Below are 18,574 nucleotides of genomic sequence, written 5' to 3'. Positions count from 1 at the left end.
GCCAGGAGGTCAGAGTCCTGGTTATTTCAAACTTCTTTCATTAAGGTTAACAGAGACTACATGCTTCTGTGAACCTTCAGTGCTGCAGAAATGTTTCTGTACCCTTCAACAGATCTGTGCCTTGATACAATTGTCTCAGACAATTCTAATACAGACAATTCCTTAGACTTCATGGCTTGGTTTGTGCTCTGACATGCACTGTTAACTGTGGGACCTTATGTAGAAAGGTGTGTGCCTTTCCAAATCATGTCCAATCAACTGAATTTACCACAGGTGGACTCCAATCAAGTTGTAGAAACATCTCAAGGATGATCAGTGGAAACAGGATGCACCTGAGCTCAATTTTGACTGTCATGGCAAAGGCTGTGAATACTTATGTACATGTGATTTTTTCATGTTTAATAATTTGCAAAAATTTCAAACAAACTACTTTTGCGTTGTCATTATGGGGTATTGTTTGTAGAATTTTGAGGAAAATAATGAATGTTTGTAGAATTTTGAGGAAAACAATGAATTTAATCCATTTTGGAATAAGGCCGTTGGAAAAGTGAAGTGCAGTGAATACTTTCCGAATGCACTGCATGTGGTGGTCAGGAAACAAGTGTAAGCAAGTCCTGTCGGCGGAACATGAGGCAACATCATAGACTCGCACAAAGTTAAATATTCGGCATCCTCAGGAATGAAATGAACTTGACTAGATGTAGTGTATATTTTTTTAGACAACACATGATTGTCGAGTTTCCTCTTGTTTTTCACATCTGCTTGTTTCTTTGGGCCGTGAGACACATTTGCTCTGCTCCTGCGTTCTCCCCTTACCTGATTGTTGTGTTGTGTTGAGGTCAGGGGCGTAGCTACAGCCAGATAGAAGCCGAAGGTGGACTTTGACAACATGTGAAGAAAGAACAAATTAGTTGGTAGACTTCCAGAGCACCAGAGAACCTGTTAGACACCTGCAACACCTGAACTAAACCAGACAGTTACCACAGCTGCACTTAACAGAGAACAGGCACAGTACGTCCTTCAGTGTAACTAGAGGTCGGTAGGATTTTATTACATTTTTTGTTTTTATATAATAAAAATACAGTGAAAATACTGTAAAACATAATTCTATTTTATTATAATTTAAAATAACCGTTTTCTATTTAAATATATTTTACAATGTAATTTATTCCTGTAATGCACAGCTGGATTTTCAGCAGCCAGTCTTCAGTGTAATTTTAATATGTTGATTTGCTGCTCAAGAAATTTCTTACCATTTTCAGTGCCCCCCCCCCCCCCCGGGATTCTTAGAAAAATACGAAGTCTAAAAGAACTGCATTTATTTCAAAAAGATTTTTTTGTAATATAAAAATTTGATCAATTTAAGGAATCCTTATTGAATAAAAATAAACTTATTCCTTTCAAACTTTTGTGTAGTACATTTTTGTACATGTGTGCATTTTATTCAGCTGAGTAATCCTAGTGGTTCATCTGATTCTAAATGGACAGAGAAGAAGAAAAATTGTGGCAAAAATCAAGATTGGCATCTATTCTCCAAGGTAAAATGAGTACCTATTTATTAACATGAATTTCAAATGTACAAGTTTAACACAGAAAACAAGAGATATCCAGTACCATTTGAGCATTCATCTTCTCATCTATTAACAGTGATTCATCCGACACTTCCTCAATCTGACCCCTGAACACTCTACTCTAAATGACAACATGAAACTGAAGAAGAAAATAAGACTCATACATCTTTCTCTCATTTGCAGAGATTGCCAAGTGTTTCAAACATTAGGTAGAGCACTAAAATACTATCATCTGCAATTTCTTTAATGAAACAACTAAGACAAACAAATATTTCTCAATGCAAGCACTTTGTACAAATCAATGTCACATCTAAATGAACAAACCTTTATGTACACTGAGGTAAATGATCATATTTGCCCAAAGGAGGTATGCTTTGACATGCATTATTTTTGTGTTTTGCGCTGTAGTGTTTTTTAAAGTGATGTTTCAGCTCTTGTAAGAAGCTTCAATGTCACCAAACTACATTTACACCAACCACAGAGTAGGCACTCAATGTAAAAAGGCTACTGGAATGACTAATATATATATATAAAGTAAACTGAATCTGAAAAGCAAGATTTGTCTGTACATAAACCATAACCTTGGAATGAACAAAGAACGAAGGTATGACTTTAAAATGCAGAAAATAGTTACAAATACAGATCCATTCGGGTTTTCGACGACTGGAAATACCTATAATTTGTGACTTTGCAGAAAGCAGAAATCTTTATAAAATCGAGGCACTTGTATTGCATCATGCACTGGAGAATACAGTGAGATTGCATATAGTGTAAGTGTTCCTGGCTGCATCCCACATCATTTCCTACATTTTTGAGCAGGAACTCATTCATTCATCCAGTTAATGCCAATGTGGGTTGCAGAACATTTTGGTGCTATTGTAGTGTGACCCACATTTAAACTCAAATTGGAAATACTGAATGTTTAACATGACACCAAAGTGACCGTGGAGTCATACATAGTAAGATTTTTTAATGTTTTTAAAGAATTATTTTCTGCTCACCAAGCCTGCATTTATTTGATCCAAAATACAGCAAAAGCAGCAATTTTGTGGAATATTTTTACTATTAAAAAAAAAACTGCTTTCTAAAAATGTATTCCTGTGATCAAAGCTAAATTTTCAGCATCATTACTCTAGTCTTCAGTGTCACATGGTCCTTCAGAAATCATTTTAATATGCTGATTTACTGTTCAAGAAACACTTTATTATTATCATCAATATTTAAAACAGTTGATTACATTTTTTCAGGATTCTTTGATGAATAGAAAGCTTTTCTAACATTACCATTCCAAAGCTTGCAGTCAGTATTTTTTATTATTATTATAATTTTTTTTTTTTGGTGGGGATGTAAAAATTTGTATACTTTTATTTAGCCTGAAAAAAATTCTACTCAGCTGTTTTCTACACATAATAATAATAAAAGTTTTTTGAGCAGCAAATCAGAATATTAGAATGATTTCCGAAGGATCATATGACTGGAGTAACGATGCTAAAAATTCAGCTTTGAAATCACAGGAATAAATTACATTTTATAATATATTCAAATAGAAAACAGTTTTTTTAAATAGTAAAAAATATTTGAAAATTTTACTGTTTTTGCTTTGCATCAAATAAATGCAGGCTTGGTGAAATCTTACTGTTCAAATACTTTTCACTGGTAGTGTATACATATAAAATATGTACACTGACATTTTAGTTTAAGTAAATGACAGCAAAAAATAAAAAATAAATAAACCCATGAAAGCTGGCGAGGTTGTGAATATCTAGAGAAATCAAGAAATGTGTTTCATTCTTTAACTGTAATGTTCTGAAGGTTGCTGGTGATTGTTGGCATTGTGTTTTTATGGGGAGTTATGAAAAACTCTGTCATCAATTATTCATTTCAAACCTGTATGTCTTTTGTTCATCTTTAACACAAATGAGGATGTGTTTAATAAAACAAAATTCCATTTAGTCCATTTTACTGTAACTTCGACGCTTCAAAAGTTCATAGACATTATAAAAGAAATCCTCATGGATCAAGCAATTTAATTCAAGTCTTCTGTAAAGACACAATCACTTTATATGAAGAACAGCACGATTTATATGGATTTCTTTTATAATCTCATCATGATTTTAAAATTATCATCATTTTAAAGTGTCAAACATTTGGTTACATGGACGTTCAAAGGAGGCACTGAAATCTCTCAGATTTCATTAAAAAGATCTTAATTTGTCTTAAGTCTTTAAGTATTTAAGTCTTATTAGTTTGAAATGACACGAGGGTGAGTAACTGATGAAGATTTTCATTTCTGGGTGAACGATCCCTTTAGAGTAGCCTGGTTAACATCTTCACATCCTCATCTTCAAAGAGATTTCCACCCTAATTGACTGGTAATAACACCCCAGAAGAGCCTTTCGGTTTTATATTTGGCTGTAGAAAATAAAAACAGATCTCTTTAAAAAACCTACAGACTGTCTAAAAAGTTTTGAGATCACATTCATTGACTTTTAGCACTCGTACCTTCCAGCTATAAAAAAAAATTCAGTCATTAAAGGAGCACTTATTGCTTAACTTGACCAAATACAGACACACAGAGTTACGCAATACATCCACGAGATTGCACACAAAGACTGGTGCTCAACTATATGCATGAGCTCACAATCAATATAGTGTCTTTTACTGATCTGAATGAATCTGGCTGCATAAAAACAGCACGTACAGCAAAACTGGATAACTCAACCCGAGGAACATGTACAGAGTATATGCACAGACAAAAATACAATAGATAGGTCATTGTTAGCGTCTTTCTGAGCTACATGTGTCCATGTTCTCTTAAAGGGATAGTTCACCCAAAATTAAAAATTCTGTCAATAATTACTCACCCTCATGTTGATCCTAACCCATAAGACCTTCGTTCACCTTCGGAACACAAATTAAGATATTTTTGATGAAGTCCTAGAGCTCTCTGACCCTCCCATAGACAGCAAGGATATTACCACAATCAAGCCACAGAAACGTAGTAAGGACGTCGTTAAAATGGTTTATGTGACATCAGTGGTTCATCAGTGGTAATTTTACGAATCTACAAGAATACTTTTGGTGCACAAAGAAAACCAAAATATTGACTTTATTCAACAATTTCTTCTCTTCCTAGACAGTCCTCCGCCGTTGTCGACGTATGCGCACTTCACCTTGTTCATAAGCAGAGGAAAGCAATGCGAATGCGTCGATAATGACGGAGGACTGTCCCAGAAGAGAAGAAATCGTTGAATAAAGTCATTATTTGTTTTCTTTGCACACAAAAAGTATTCTCATAGCTTTGTAAAATTACGGTTGAACCACTGATGTCACAATGATTATTTTAACGACTTCCTTACTAAGTTTCTGTGGTTTGAGCGTGGTTAATTGACCTGTCTATGCAGGTTCAGAAAGCTCTCGGATTTCATCAAAAATATCTTAATTTGTTTTCCGAAGATAAACGAAGGACTTACGGGTTTTGAAGGAGATGAGTGAGAGCAATTATTGACAGAATTTTCATTTTTGGTGAACTAACCCTTTAAAGCCTCAAGGTGCATGAATGAACTGTAAATTCTACAGAAAAATATAATTGGATCACGACAGCACCATCCTTTCAAATGTGCATAGAAACATACACATCCTTAATACATTAACGAAGATGTGCTGTAGCTAAGTTGGCCTTTGTACCAATGGCTTTTGATAACTAACCCAGTTTTCTGGCTGGTCCCTTCAGGCTCGCTCTTGGTCTCTGGAAAGAGAGCACGGTGAAGTCGCGAGCCATGAAACCACTTCCACATAATCAGGTGAGTCTTTGGAGTTGCTGCTACAGCAATCAGCAGAATATTATTCTTTTTACTTTCAATGTTTTCTTCAACTAATGCGTTGTTTGCAAACCAGCGCATGGTGTAAATCCAATGTTGTCTGTAAAGAGACGCAGTGACTTGATACCTATAAAGATCCTTTTTTACCAAATATGGTAAACAGAACTGTTTCAGAGCAGTGGCACTTCCTAGGACAAACACTGCAGCACGTCATTATGTACAGTATTTGTTTCTGTGTTAATCTACACGTGAATATACGAGCATACAAGCAAGTCTGATATATACATCTATAAACAACAGGCTATATACAGAAACAAGTCCAAAAGGCTCAAGTCCAGTTTGAAAAGAGCATCAGTGACACTGAATGGCCATCTGTGGTTGTTGTTTGGTGACTCACCAGATGAAGCGTGGCTGGTAAATTTTGTCTGAGGTGGTCTTGCATGATGAGGAGGTATCTGTTCATGGACAACAGTGAAACAGCACCAATCGTTTCTGGTCCCTCGATATTCCTGATTGAAGTAAACCTCCACACCGGATGTAGGTCCCTCGCTGTCCTCGCTAGATGAGTGGAGGGAGTGGATAGGCAGTGTAAAGATGATGAGAGTTTTGCTCTAGAGCTTGATGCCTTCTTGTTGACTGAGCTGGGATAGAGACTTTTTCACACGCAGTGCGGTGAGGCGAGCGCCTCCGTTGGCGTACCAGCATTCCCTCATGATCTTTGCCATCACACGCAGGGCCTGCGGGCAGGGGGAGACAGATGCTATCACATGTATAATTATTATTTACATTATACTCTTTCCCTAAACTTCTTTTGCATCTCTTGCATACATGCACAGAGTGAATGACTGCAAAAACTACTGAGCTCTCCCAGTAATATATTGCTGTTTCTGGTTCTGGATCTTTTGACTGAGCAAGTCAAAAAGACTCACAAAACAGTCTTTGCACTCATGAGTTGGCAGTTTGAATCAGACTCACTGTGAATCGTTCAAAGCCCTTACTGAGTTCACTTTTTTTTTTATTCAAAATGAACTGGGAATTGTTATGACAATTTTGAGGTTTACATCAGCCTATTTACTGTTGTTGATATGATAGCATGTAATTAAAGATAAATATTCATGAGTTAGTAGTACTGATAACTAATACTCAAACTATTAACAGTTATTTTTGTTAATTTGAAAAAAAGCTGAAATTAATATAAATATTCGAAGAAGAAAAAAATATTGCCTTGGCAATTCAATAAAACTAAGTAAAATAAAATAAGTACTAAAAAGTACTAAAATTAGTACTAAAGTACTAAAATGATCAAAATTTAAATAGAATTAAAAATGATAGAAAAACTACTAAAAATGTCAAAAGCACATTACAATAACTAAAACTAAAAAAAATAAAAAAATAACTGAAAATATATTTTTTTAAATCTAATTCAAAATATCTTCAAATGCTATATTAGTATAGAAATAATAACTCTAATATTAACCGTACAGTTTTGTTGAAAATAAATAAACAATGTAAACAATGAGAGACAATGTAAAAGGTAATAGGACGCAATGACATCATGAATATGCTAATTAACGTATGACGTCATCTAGCGACATTTAGCGACTTTTCAAACTTGCTTTAGCTACTTTCCATTGAAAGAAGTTGGCAACACTGGTGACAATCACAAAACTACAGCCAAACGCACACGAGAAGTAATAATTATTATATATACTGAATGCTACCCCAGATAGTCGTGTAGTGTGAAAACAACTGTGATCTGATGACTTTGAAAATCGTGCAGTGCGAACTCGGCATAGCAAGTCATGCAAAATATGCAGAGCAGCGGGGCGCGACGACTGAAATTGGGAACCGTGCTGGGCTACATCATGTGTCATGCACCGGTGAGAAAACTTTATAACAGAGTTAGTAAAAGTACTACAATACCAGGAAGGAAGATCGGGTTGTTGATGTTTGTCTGCCGTTCTCGCTCTGACTGCACAGCGTACGTGAACGCGCTGATGACGTATCCTGTCTGCGCGAACAGGGTGCGCAAAAGTATGTTAATACATACGTTGACAGGCAGGTAGGAAAACCATTTAAAATGCTCGGACCGGCGTTTTGATTGGACGAACATTTCTTGGTTCTACGCCTTCCACAGAATATATAAATACATATAAATTAGACCACTTAACTTAATGATTGCTATCGGGATGTGAAGAGACTTTCAACCAGCATAACAAAAAATGTTTCTGAAGACAATCACCTATTTCACCTTTAAAGCCGAGAACACACTACACGATTGTGAGGCCGATTATGAATGGAATTTATTACTGACAGCTGATCTTGCCCAGTTGGACCGGGTCTGTTCCAGTTGGGCTCAGTCGCTGTTTGCAGTCGGCAGAAAAATCACATAGTGTGTGGTGTCTAAAGATTATAATCTTAGAATTCAAAAACCAGTCGTTGGCAGTCGTTTTCACAAAGAGTTTTTAAAACATGTTTAATATTTGCGACTGACACCCACGATTGTATGTGGTTATGCAGTGGAGATGTGTTCACTGTCAAACATCATTCAGCATTCATTTTGTAATTTTTTTTATTGTTCTTGTTGTGATTTATTTCTTGTCTTTCTTTTAATTCATAAGTTAACACTGCAAATGAATTTCTTTTTTCTTTTTGTAGAAGATTAAAGTAGCCTAGCCTAAATTATGTCAGTGATTTCTCTCATTTTAAAGAATATCAAGAATTCTTTTATTTCGATGTGAAGTCCATTAAAAGTTTTTTTCTTAACTTTGAACTTCTTACATTTTGTTTTGAAGATTTTTAAATCAACTTAATAACAAATATGCTAGGCTAACAAATTTTCTTCATAATCAATATAGGAACAATGAATAGCCTATTTCTTCTATTCTTCAAAGTTAAAAGTTAAAAGTTTTCATTAAAAATCCATATGACGAAATTAAATTATTATATATTAATCATATATAATAGTTTTGTGTCAAATGGATGAGGAAATTACATTGCCATGAATTTATTAGCCTAAGTAGCCTAATGTTTTATTTCATTCTAACCTACTGTTTCTACTTAGAACCAATTCATTTTTAATCCCTGATTTTAGACATACATTAAATAATTAACATATTGTTGCTAGACTAAACATTTAAAAATAGCACTAGAGATGTTATAATTAACGGAACTGAAAAGACAAATGCGTCTACTCAAGCAATAATTCCAAAAAGAAAGAGGCATCGGACTTATAATGCAAAACATATTCAAGACACATTGCTATGTTTATTTGGAAAACCAACATAGCAGGAAAGCTAATGTTTTCTGTTATATTAAGCACAAACGTAGAAAAGTCAAACAAACTTTAACGTCTCAATAGGGAAAAGCACCGGTGTTTTCCGCAGTGTTGTCTGTGGCGGGGTGGGAGCGGCTGCGGGAATGCGGGTAGATGCTGCGGTTTTTGTGAGTGCTTTTTTTTGGTTGGGCAGAATTTGTCCAATCGTGACCTGCAGTCGTTAAGTGTGTTGTGTAGCAGACTGACTCAGTCATTAGGTTTGTGCTCCTCTCTGACTGTCAAAGACTAGAATCTGCTCCGGTCGATGGTAACGGTGTTGAGGTCAGTCTTAGAATGTTTCCGCTATAGTTGTGTAGTGTGTCCCCAGCTTAAGATGAAATAAATCATTGCATTTAGTCCCTTTTGAAAATCCTGAACATTTAGTTGGGTTTTTAATGCAGAGAGCATGAAGCATCTGCTGTGGCCTTCTCTCGTCCTTTTCATCACACATCACCGTCTAGACAGCTCTTTCTATTAAACAAATCTGTACATACAGAAAAAAACGAACGAACAAACTTTAACTCAGGTGAATTCAGAGTTTAATACGTTTTTGAAACAGATTAACTTTCAGAAAGTAATGATCCACGTGAATCAGCATTTTGAAGGAGCGAGGTGCGCAGGTTCTTTTAGTCACATCAGGACTGAATGTCAGGGTATCATTTAATTACACTGTCTGCATTTAACAGAAACGACAAGAGCACTCAGCTACATGGAAGTCACACTCAAAATTCATCAAGTCGTTTTATTAATTTTTTTGTGACTAGACACATTCATCCTCGCAAACCCAAGCAAGTCTTCTTCAGAAAGATGAAAATAAAGTTCCTCTAAAGTAGGAGTGGGTGATCTTATGATTTTATATTGTGATCGATCTCAAAGACGTCCACAATCTTTTTTCAAGCGAATCATAGAGATGGTGACTCTTTATACCCTTATAATAAAGCTTGAAAAACAATTTAATGTAAGGGCTGTGCAATGTTTTGCTTTTATGATGATACGACAGGAAGTGAAGTGGGAGAGAGAGGGGGCCCGGATCGGGAAAGGTCCTCGAGCCGAGATTCGAACTCTGGACGCCCATAACTCAACAGCGTTATATTTCGGTGCACTTGTCCACTAGACTATCACGCCATGAATCAAATTTCAATTGCAGTTTCAATTTTGGCTTCCAAAAATTCTGAAAATGTGATAATCAAGCTAAAACGATCATCGTGCCGCATTAAGTTCCTTTACTTTAAATCAGTGTGCTCCCTACATGCCTTAATGTCAGAATCTGTCAAATCATGAGAAGTGCCTGTTGTAAAATACAGTGTATATGCGGATCATGACTGTTCCCCAGGAGCTTTCTGTGCGTAAGCTTAAAGACGGAACAGAACAAGAACAAGCAAAGTATACTTGGGGTTTCAGGCGTGCACCTAAATGGTCAAATATACACATCAATGTATGTGTGAAGCACTAACTACAAGAAGTGTTTCACTGTAGTTATTGCTGTTATTGGAAGCGTAAACAATTACTAACTGCATGGGGTAATTACTTTTTCCACACAGGGTGTAATAGAACTTTCTTCATAAATGAAAAATGTAGCCTATTACTGTGTTTTTCATTTTCAAAGGGTCACTTTTATGCATTCATTGCAGTGCTGTTACTGTTAAAAGAGACCTATTATGCAAAATTCACTTTTATGAGGTGTTTGAACACAGATGTGTATCCACAGTGTGTGTAAACAACAAGCCTATAATGGTAAAAAAATCCACCCACTCCTTTTTTTTTGTAATCCCCATAAGACATATAAGTCTCTCCAAATGAGTGGTTCCAGATTTCCCCCTACTGTGATGTCAAACTAACAAAAACTGTAGTAAAAAGTATTTTAAACTTACAAATCATGCCTTGTTTCACCATCTAGATATTACAGCCTGTATGTATGTGTATATGTATATATGCAGACATCTAGTGGCTATACAGTTTAGTATCACAATTTTATTTTAAAGTAGGAGCACTTTTTAATACATAAATTTTTTTGCGGTGCGCAAAAAAAAAAAAAAAGATTTGCAGGCCGCTTCACGGTTGCGGTTAATACTGGACAAAGTCACTTACTTAAACATGGTTGAGAAATACAGTTTCACTTGCCATGTAAAAGGGTGGTTTGGGGTCAGAGATATTGGTAACATTACAGGTTATTAACTAAATTAAAATTATTTAGGTGGGAGACCAGTTCTGTAGCACGTGGATTGATAAAAATGATTATGATAATAAAAATATAATTAGTGGCCAATTACTTTTTATCAGTTAACGTTACTAATGATCTATTAGTCAACAAAAGACAAGTAAAATGCATGCCGAAATCTTCAGCAATGTCAAGCATAAGTTTTCTTTTTTTGTAACTCTGATGTATTGTTGGAGTGTATGAAATACACATGTATAGGCAACATTCTATGTGATTTTACCCTATACATTGTCAACAAGTAGGCTAACACATTACTGAATCAAATTTATTTGATTTCTTGCAGCTCTACAGTGTGGTCCACTTGTCTTTGCACCCTGGGAAGGGCAATGCTGTCACAAGGCTGTTTTTTGTAAGTATTATTTAATTAATTTTTATTTACGGTTTAAGTCAAAAGTTTACATACACTTTGCAGAATCTGCTAAATGTTAATTATTTTACCAAAATAAGAGGGCTTATCATACAAAATGCATGTTATTTTTTATTTTGTACTGACCTGAATAAGATATTTAACATAAAAGAGGCTTACATATAGTCCACAAGAGAAAATAATAGTTCAATTTACAAAAATGACCACATTCAAAAGTTTACATCCCCTTGAATCTTAATACTGTGCTGTTACCTGAATGATCCACAGCTGTATTTTTTTTAGTGATGGTTCTTCATGAGTCCCTTGTTTGTCCTGAACAGTTAAACTGCCCACTGTTCTTCAGAAAAATCCTTCAGGTCCCACAAATTCTTTGGTTTTTCAGGCATTTTTGTGTATTTGAACTCTTCCCAACAATGACTGTATGATTTTGAGATCCATCTTTTCACACTGAGGACAACTGACAGACTTTTTAAAGTTATTAAAGAAGGTTAAAATGCTCACAGTTGCTCCAGAAGGAAAAAACGATCCATTAAGAGAATTGATAAAACTTGAAAACTAAAAAGGTGAACACTTTTGAACAGAATGAAGATGTGTACATTTTTCTTATTTTGCCTAAATATCTTTTTTTTTTCATTTAGTACTGCCCTTCAGAGGCTACAGAAGATACTGTACTTATTTTGTTAAAATAATTAACATTTTGCAGATTCTGCAAGGTGCATGTAAACTTTTGAATTAAACTATTTATGTATTTTTCATCTACGCTACATAACTTTCATTCAATATTTTCCTCATGCTGTCTGTTCATCTTTATTGGTGCTGCGGATAACAGGTTTTGTCTTTGTGTGTTTCATTACTGTGTTTCAGTTTCACCACTGATGGGAAGAAATGTACTGGCAGACAGCGAGTGAGCAGAAGATCAGGATGGTGGTGCGGAGTGATGGCCATCAACCCTGCATGTCAACAGCTTCATACAGTCCAAAATGATGTTTAAATGGAGGACTTAACAGGGAGGGTCAGTGGCCTGTTTGCCACCACCCACATGCCCTGCATTTAGGGGTGATGGATAGGAGAAACTTTGTTTTTGTTTTTGCTTATTTTAAGATAGTTTAATTTTTAGATAGATTTAAGATAAATCAAGTTCTCTCTTAGGACATTGATTCCCAATCCAGCCCTCAAGATGCATGTGTTTGTTTCATTTATATTCTTGCACGCTTAAAATGCTTTCTGTAAATTGTTGATGCACCATACTAAAATATTTTGAAATTTTTTAATAAAAATACTTTTGTAAATATGTTTGGATTGTCTTTTGAATTGTAATGCTATTCTGAATTATAGTAGTATCACAATTTTACTAACTATATGTATGTACTATTCCAACTACACAAGACACAATAATCATTTCACAATAGCAAATTATAATAGAAACAAAATTACAAAGTACTGTAAAAATACAGTACAATACTGTTTTGTAGTTATACAGTACATTGTTCTACATGCTGTAAAGTTGAATTACAGTACATTGCTGTAAAACAAAATTAATTAATTGGCATTTAAAGAGACACACACTCAAAAACAGCATGTTTTTGCTCCTACCCAAAAAGGGAAATTTTGGTATAATGGTATAATAAATTATATGTGGAGTATTTTGAGCTGAAACTTCACAGACACATTCTGGGAACACCTGAGACTTAAATTACATATTGTAAAAAGGGGCATAATATGTCCCCTTTAACTAAAACTGGAATTATAAAAATTGTTTTCATTAACTGAAATCAAGCTGAAACAAGATAAGTATTAGTTGGAAAACTTGCTGAAAATTAAAAATGTTGCCTTTGCAACTAACTTAAATTAGTTTAAGTTGGAGTACGTCTCGGTTACGTATGTAACCCTCGTTCCCTGAAGAAGGGAACGGAGACGTCACGTCGGTGACCGACGAATTGGGATCTCGCTTAGAGAGACCAATCCCCTACGAGAGTATCTAAACAAGCCAATGTATATTGGCATGCGATTATTGCATCCAGCTGCCGCTAATCACAATGTGAGTATAAGTAGGCAGCGGGTGCAGCGCATATTCAGGTTTTCGCTGAGGAGCCGAGCCGGTGACCCGGCCGCTCAGCGGTAGTACAGCAGCCGTGGCGACGGGACGTGACGTCTCCGTTCCCTTCTTCAGGGAACGAGGGTTACATACGTAACCGAGACGTTCCCTATCAGTCGGTCACTCCGAGTCACGTCGGTGACCGACGAATTGGGATCCCTACCAAAAGGCCACGGGTACTGCCCCTTCCAGTGTCCTGTGGAAGCCTCCTGAGCCCCTATTTTTTGGCGCAGGTCTGGGCTACCGCAGAAGACCAGCTACTGCTGCCATGGCACTACCCACTCAGTAAGACTGGATAACACTGGGAAAACGTACCCGTTCTAGTTGGAACCGGACGCTACGGAAGCTCGCCCTTCCCGTAGGAGGTTCGGAGCAATTACGCATATGATCAACCTTAGGCGCATATGGAGAATTAGAGGAATTGTACCTCATGGAGATTGGCAGAAGACCTGCCGGGGAAACACGGGCTCTCAGGCTATACCGTGGACTATACACATATGGGGTCCAAAAAGGCCTTTCATATGGAACCCAGCCCTCTACCGGTTCTCATGGATTCAGCGAGTGAGGGCCTGGCGTCAGATGCTCCGCCACATCTGACTGCCGAGGGGACGGAGGAACTCGACAGGGTCTACAGTACGGACTCTCTGGAGCAGTTTTAGCAAGCCGACCCGAAAACGGAACCTCTCAGTGCTTCTACCCGTTTGAGGTGAGAACACAGGAGGAAACCGGTTCCACACGAAGGCTATAGAACCTAGCGAACGTGTTAGGGGTCGCCCAGCCCGCAGCTCTACAAATATCTGCCAGCGAGGCGCCACGAGCCAACGCCCAGGAGGATGCAACAGCTCTAGTAGAGTGAGCTCTCAACCTGAACGGGCAGGGCACACCCTGTACCTGATAAGCCAGGGTGATGGCGTCCACTATCCAGTGGGCCATCCTCTGCTTGGAGACGGCCTTCCCCTTCTGCCGGCCTCCGTGACAGACAAAGAGCTGGTCTGAGGTCCTGAAGCTTTGTGTCCTGTCAACGTAGCATCTTAGCGCTCGGATGGGACAAAGCAAAGCAAGGGCTGGGTCTGCCTCCTCCGAGGGCAGCGCTCGCAGGCTCACCACCTGGTCCCTGAAGGGAGTAGTGGGAACCTTGGGCACGTAGCCAGGCCGGGGCCTCAGGATTACCTGGGAGTCAGCCGGCCCAAACTCTAGGCACGAATCGTCGACCGAAAATGCGTGCAGGTCCCCTACCCTCTTGATGGAGGCCAATGCAAGCAGGAGCAGAGTCTTCATTGAAAGAAACTGCAGCTCAACTGACTGCAAAGGCTCAAATGGGGCCTGCTGTAGTGCTTTGAGCACCAGAGACAGGTCCCAAGAGGGTATAGAAGGGGGCCGTGGAGGATTTAACCTTCTCGCCCCCCTAAGGAACCTGATGACCAAGTCATGCTTACCCACCGACTTCCCTTCCACGGGGTCATGGTTGGCAGCAATCGCAGCCACATAGACTTTAAGGGTGGAGGGAGACAGCCTTCGCTCCAACCCCTGCTGCAAAAAGGAAAGCACGACTCTGATCGGGCAGTTTCGGGGGTCTTCTCGGTGAGAAGAACACCACTCGACGAACAGGTTCCATTTCAAGGCGTAGGCCTGTCTCGTGGACGGCGCTCTAGCCGAAGTGATGGTGTCAACTACCCCTTGGGGTAGGTCACCTAGAACCTCCGCGTCCCGTCCAGGGACCAGACGTGTAGCTTCCAGAGGTCTGGACGCGGGTGCCATAAGGTGCCCCGTCTCTGAGTCAGTAGATCCTTCCTCAGAGGAATCTGCCAAGGAGGGGCTGTCACGAGGAGCATTAGTTCTGAGAACCAAGTCCGAGTGGGCCAGTACGGCGCCACGAGCAGGACCTGCTCCTCGTCCTCCCTGATCTTGCATATTGTTTGTGCGAGAAGGCTCACTGGGGGAAATGCATACTTGCGAAGGCCCCGCGGCCAGCTGTGTGCCAGTGCATCCGTGCCGAGTGTTCCCTCGGTCAGGGAGTAAAACATCTGGCAATGAGAGGTTTCTAGAGAAGCAAACAGGTCTACCTGAGCGGGTCCGAAACGTCTCCAAATCAGCTGGACCGTCTGGGGATGGAGTCTCCACTCTCCGGGGAGCGCAGCTCGTGACAGCTCGTCGGCTGCCCGGTTGAGCAAGCCCGGAATATGAATGGCACGAAGCGACCTCAGATGCTTCTGACTCCAGAGGAGGAGGTGGCGGGCGAGTTGCGACATGCGACGGGAGCGCAGACCACCTTGTCGGTTGATGTACGCAACGGTCGCAGTGTTGTCCGTGCGGACCAGTACGTGTTTGCCTCGTAACCGCCTTCTGAGACGGATCAAGGCCAGACGTACCGCTAGCAACTCTAGGCAATTGATGTGCCAGTGCAGTTGGGGGCCCGTCCAAACCCCCGACACCGCAAGCCCGTCGAACGTGGCACCCCAGCCGGTGGTGGAGGCATCCGTGAAAATCACAGCATGCCTGGAGACCTGTTCCAGGGGCACTCCTGCCCGCAGAAACGAAAGGTCTGACCACGGGGTGAGGGTTCGGCGGCAGGCCGGTGTGACTTGGACCCGGTGAGTGCCGCGTTGCCACGCCCACCTCGGGACTCGGCCATGGAGCCAGTGTTGAAGCGGCCTCATATGAAGCAGCCCCAGCGGCGTGACTGCCGCTGCAGCTGCCATATGCCCCAGGAGCCTCTGAAAGTGTTTCAGTGGGGCCGCTGTCCTGCTCTTGAACGCATTCAAGCAGTTCAACACCGACTGAGCACGTTCCTGCGTGAGGCGTGCTGTCTGACTGACCGAATCCAACTCCATACCGAGAAAAGAGATCCTCTGCGTCGGGGAGAGTTTGCTCTTTTCCCAGTTGACCCGAAGGCCCAACTGGCTGAGGTGTGAGAGCACCAAATCCCTGTGTTCGCACAACTGGTCCTGAGACTGAGCCAGTATGAGCCAGTCGTCGAGGTAGTTGAGAATACGAATGCCCTGTTCTCTCATGGGAACTAGGGCTGCCTCCGCAACTTTCGTGAAGACACGGGGCGACAGGGACAGCCCGAAGGGCAGGACCTTGTACTGATATGCCCGTCCTTCGAACGCAAACCGCAGGAATGGCCTGTGGCGCGGAAGGATCGACACATGGAAGTACGCGTCCTTCAGGTCGATCGCTGCAAACCAATCTCGGGGACGGATGCACCCGATGATGCGTTTCTGCGTGAGCATCTTGAACGGAAGCTTGTGAAGAGCCCGGTTCAAGAGACGCAGATCCAAGATCGGTCTCAACCCACCGCCTTTCTTGGGTACAATGAAGTAGGGGCTGTAAAACCCCGACCTCATATCGGCTGGAGGGACCGGCTCTATCGCATCCTTCGCCAGTAGGACTGCGATCTCTGCGCGCAAGACAGGAGCATCTAACGCTTCCACTGAAGTGAAGTGGACGCCCCTGAACTTGGGAGGACGCCGGGCAAACTGAATCGCATAGCCGAGTCTGATGGTCTGGCGGAGCCAACGAGACAGACTGGGAAGCCCTAACCAGGCCCCCAGAAACCGTACAAGTGGCACCAGCGGAACCACTGACGTACCCGCGGCGGGGCAGCGAGGAGAAACGCAGGGACCGTGCTCGGGCGTCTCTTTGCCGGTCCGAAGCAGGGTCAGCGTGTGTGGAACACCAACCTGCGTTTTGGCAGAGGGTGCGTGGGTAGTACGGTTGACCGCACTCCCGAACCGCCCGCAGCTGCTCACTGGCGAGAGAGGTGGGGTAGTGTGGATCAAGACTGACTCGTCCACAACTCCCCGTCCCCTCGGGGGACCCAGAGATAGAGGAAACTGCTCTTTTGTCGAGTTTTTGGGTGCCACTGACCGAGAGGTCAGTGGCGAGGAAAAAAGAAACAAAAGATTCTCCGCCCGGCCCTCCTCCGGGGGAGGGAGTGGTGCGTTCACCATCTCCCGAAGAGCATCCCCCCCCATCTCTGGGTCGCCCGTCTCAGGGCCGCTTGCTCTTACGCTTGCCACCAGGTTTGGCGGGGGCCTGGACGGGCGGGGCGGCTGCCCTGCGGCCGGCTCCACGGCGCTGCTTGGCTGGAGGCTGCTGCGTTTGCTGCGCGGGAGCGGGGGCGGCGGCAGGTGGCCGCCCGCGGCGACGAGCAGGCTGAGGCGCTGCCACCGGCGGCCGGGTGGAGGCAGCAGCTGCACGCCGGGGCAGGATGTGCCTGATGGCCTCAGTCTGTCTCTGTGCAGCGGAGAACTGCTGGGCAAAGTTCTCCACTGTGTCGCCGAAAAGGCCGGCCTGGGACAAGAACTCAAGAACTGTCTCTTTTCCGCATCCCTCATGTCCGCCAGACACAGCCAGAGATGGCGCTCCTGGACCACCATAGTGGACATCGCACGGCCCAGAGACCGCGCCGTAACCTTCGTCGCCCGTAGCGCGAGGTCCGTGGCGGTACGAAGTTCTCTGAGAACTTCTGGGTCGTGACCACCCTCGTGCAGGTCTCTCAGTGCCTTAGCCTGATGAACCTGCAACAACGCCATAGCGTGTAAGGCGGAAGCAGCTTCGCCACAAGCCGTATACGCACTGCCGGTCAGGGCCGACGAGTGCCTACAGGCCTGGGAGGGGAGCAACGGAACCCCACGCCAAGTGGTAGCAGTAGTCGGACACAATTGCATCGCAACTGACCGCTCCACCGGCGGGATGCCCGTATACCCCCGCGCTACCCCACCATCAAGGGTGGTGAGGGAGGACGAACCACCAGACCGGTTTCGGGCAGTAAAAGGTGCCTTCCATGATCTAGTGAGCTCATCATGCACCTCCGGGAAGAAAGGCACCGGGGTGGGGCCCTGAGAACCAGCGCGAGCCACCCCGAGAAACCAATCGTCCAACCTAGAGGGTTCGGGACGCGGTGGAGGATTCCACTCGAGCCCGACCCTTTCGGCGGCCCGGGCAAGCATAGCCACCATCTCTGGATCCGAATCCGGAACCGCTGACCGCCCAGAGGGTGGCAACGGTGCCGAATCATCATCTCCAGAGAGGGCAGACTCACCCTCCGATGCAGCGATTGACATCTGGTCACTGAGGGGAGCACCAAAGGATACAGCTGGTACTCCATGAGAGGGTCCAGCATGCTCCCTTGGCAGCTCCACAGGCTGCGAAGTGCCGGTGGCAAAAAGAACCCCCCCCTG

At 42.2% G+C, this 18,574-nt stretch overlaps 1 protein-coding gene across 1 annotated transcript in view; it reads right to left on the bottom strand.

Annotated features, from left to right (window-relative positions):
• Positions 1-2,908: 2,908 nt before the first annotated feature.
• LOC306881493 (TGF-beta receptor type-1-like) overlaps positions 2,909-18,574 on the bottom strand; it is a 61,474-nt gene continuing 45,808 nt past the window's right edge. The window contains exon 9 of the mRNA XM_079435633.1: positions 2,909-6,129. Coding sequence (XP_079291759.1) covers positions 6,004-6,129 — 126 coding nt within the window. The 3' untranslated portion in view covers positions 2,909-6,003. The remainder of the gene's footprint in view (positions 6,130-18,574) is intronic.

The sequence above is a fragment of the Barbus barbus genome (genome assembly GCF_936440315.1).
Source record: "Barbus barbus genome assembly, chromosome: 15".
Taxonomy (NCBI): Eukaryota; Metazoa; Chordata; class Actinopteri; order Cypriniformes; family Cyprinidae; genus Barbus; species Barbus barbus.
This window is presented reverse-complemented; position numbering and strand designations above follow the sequence as displayed.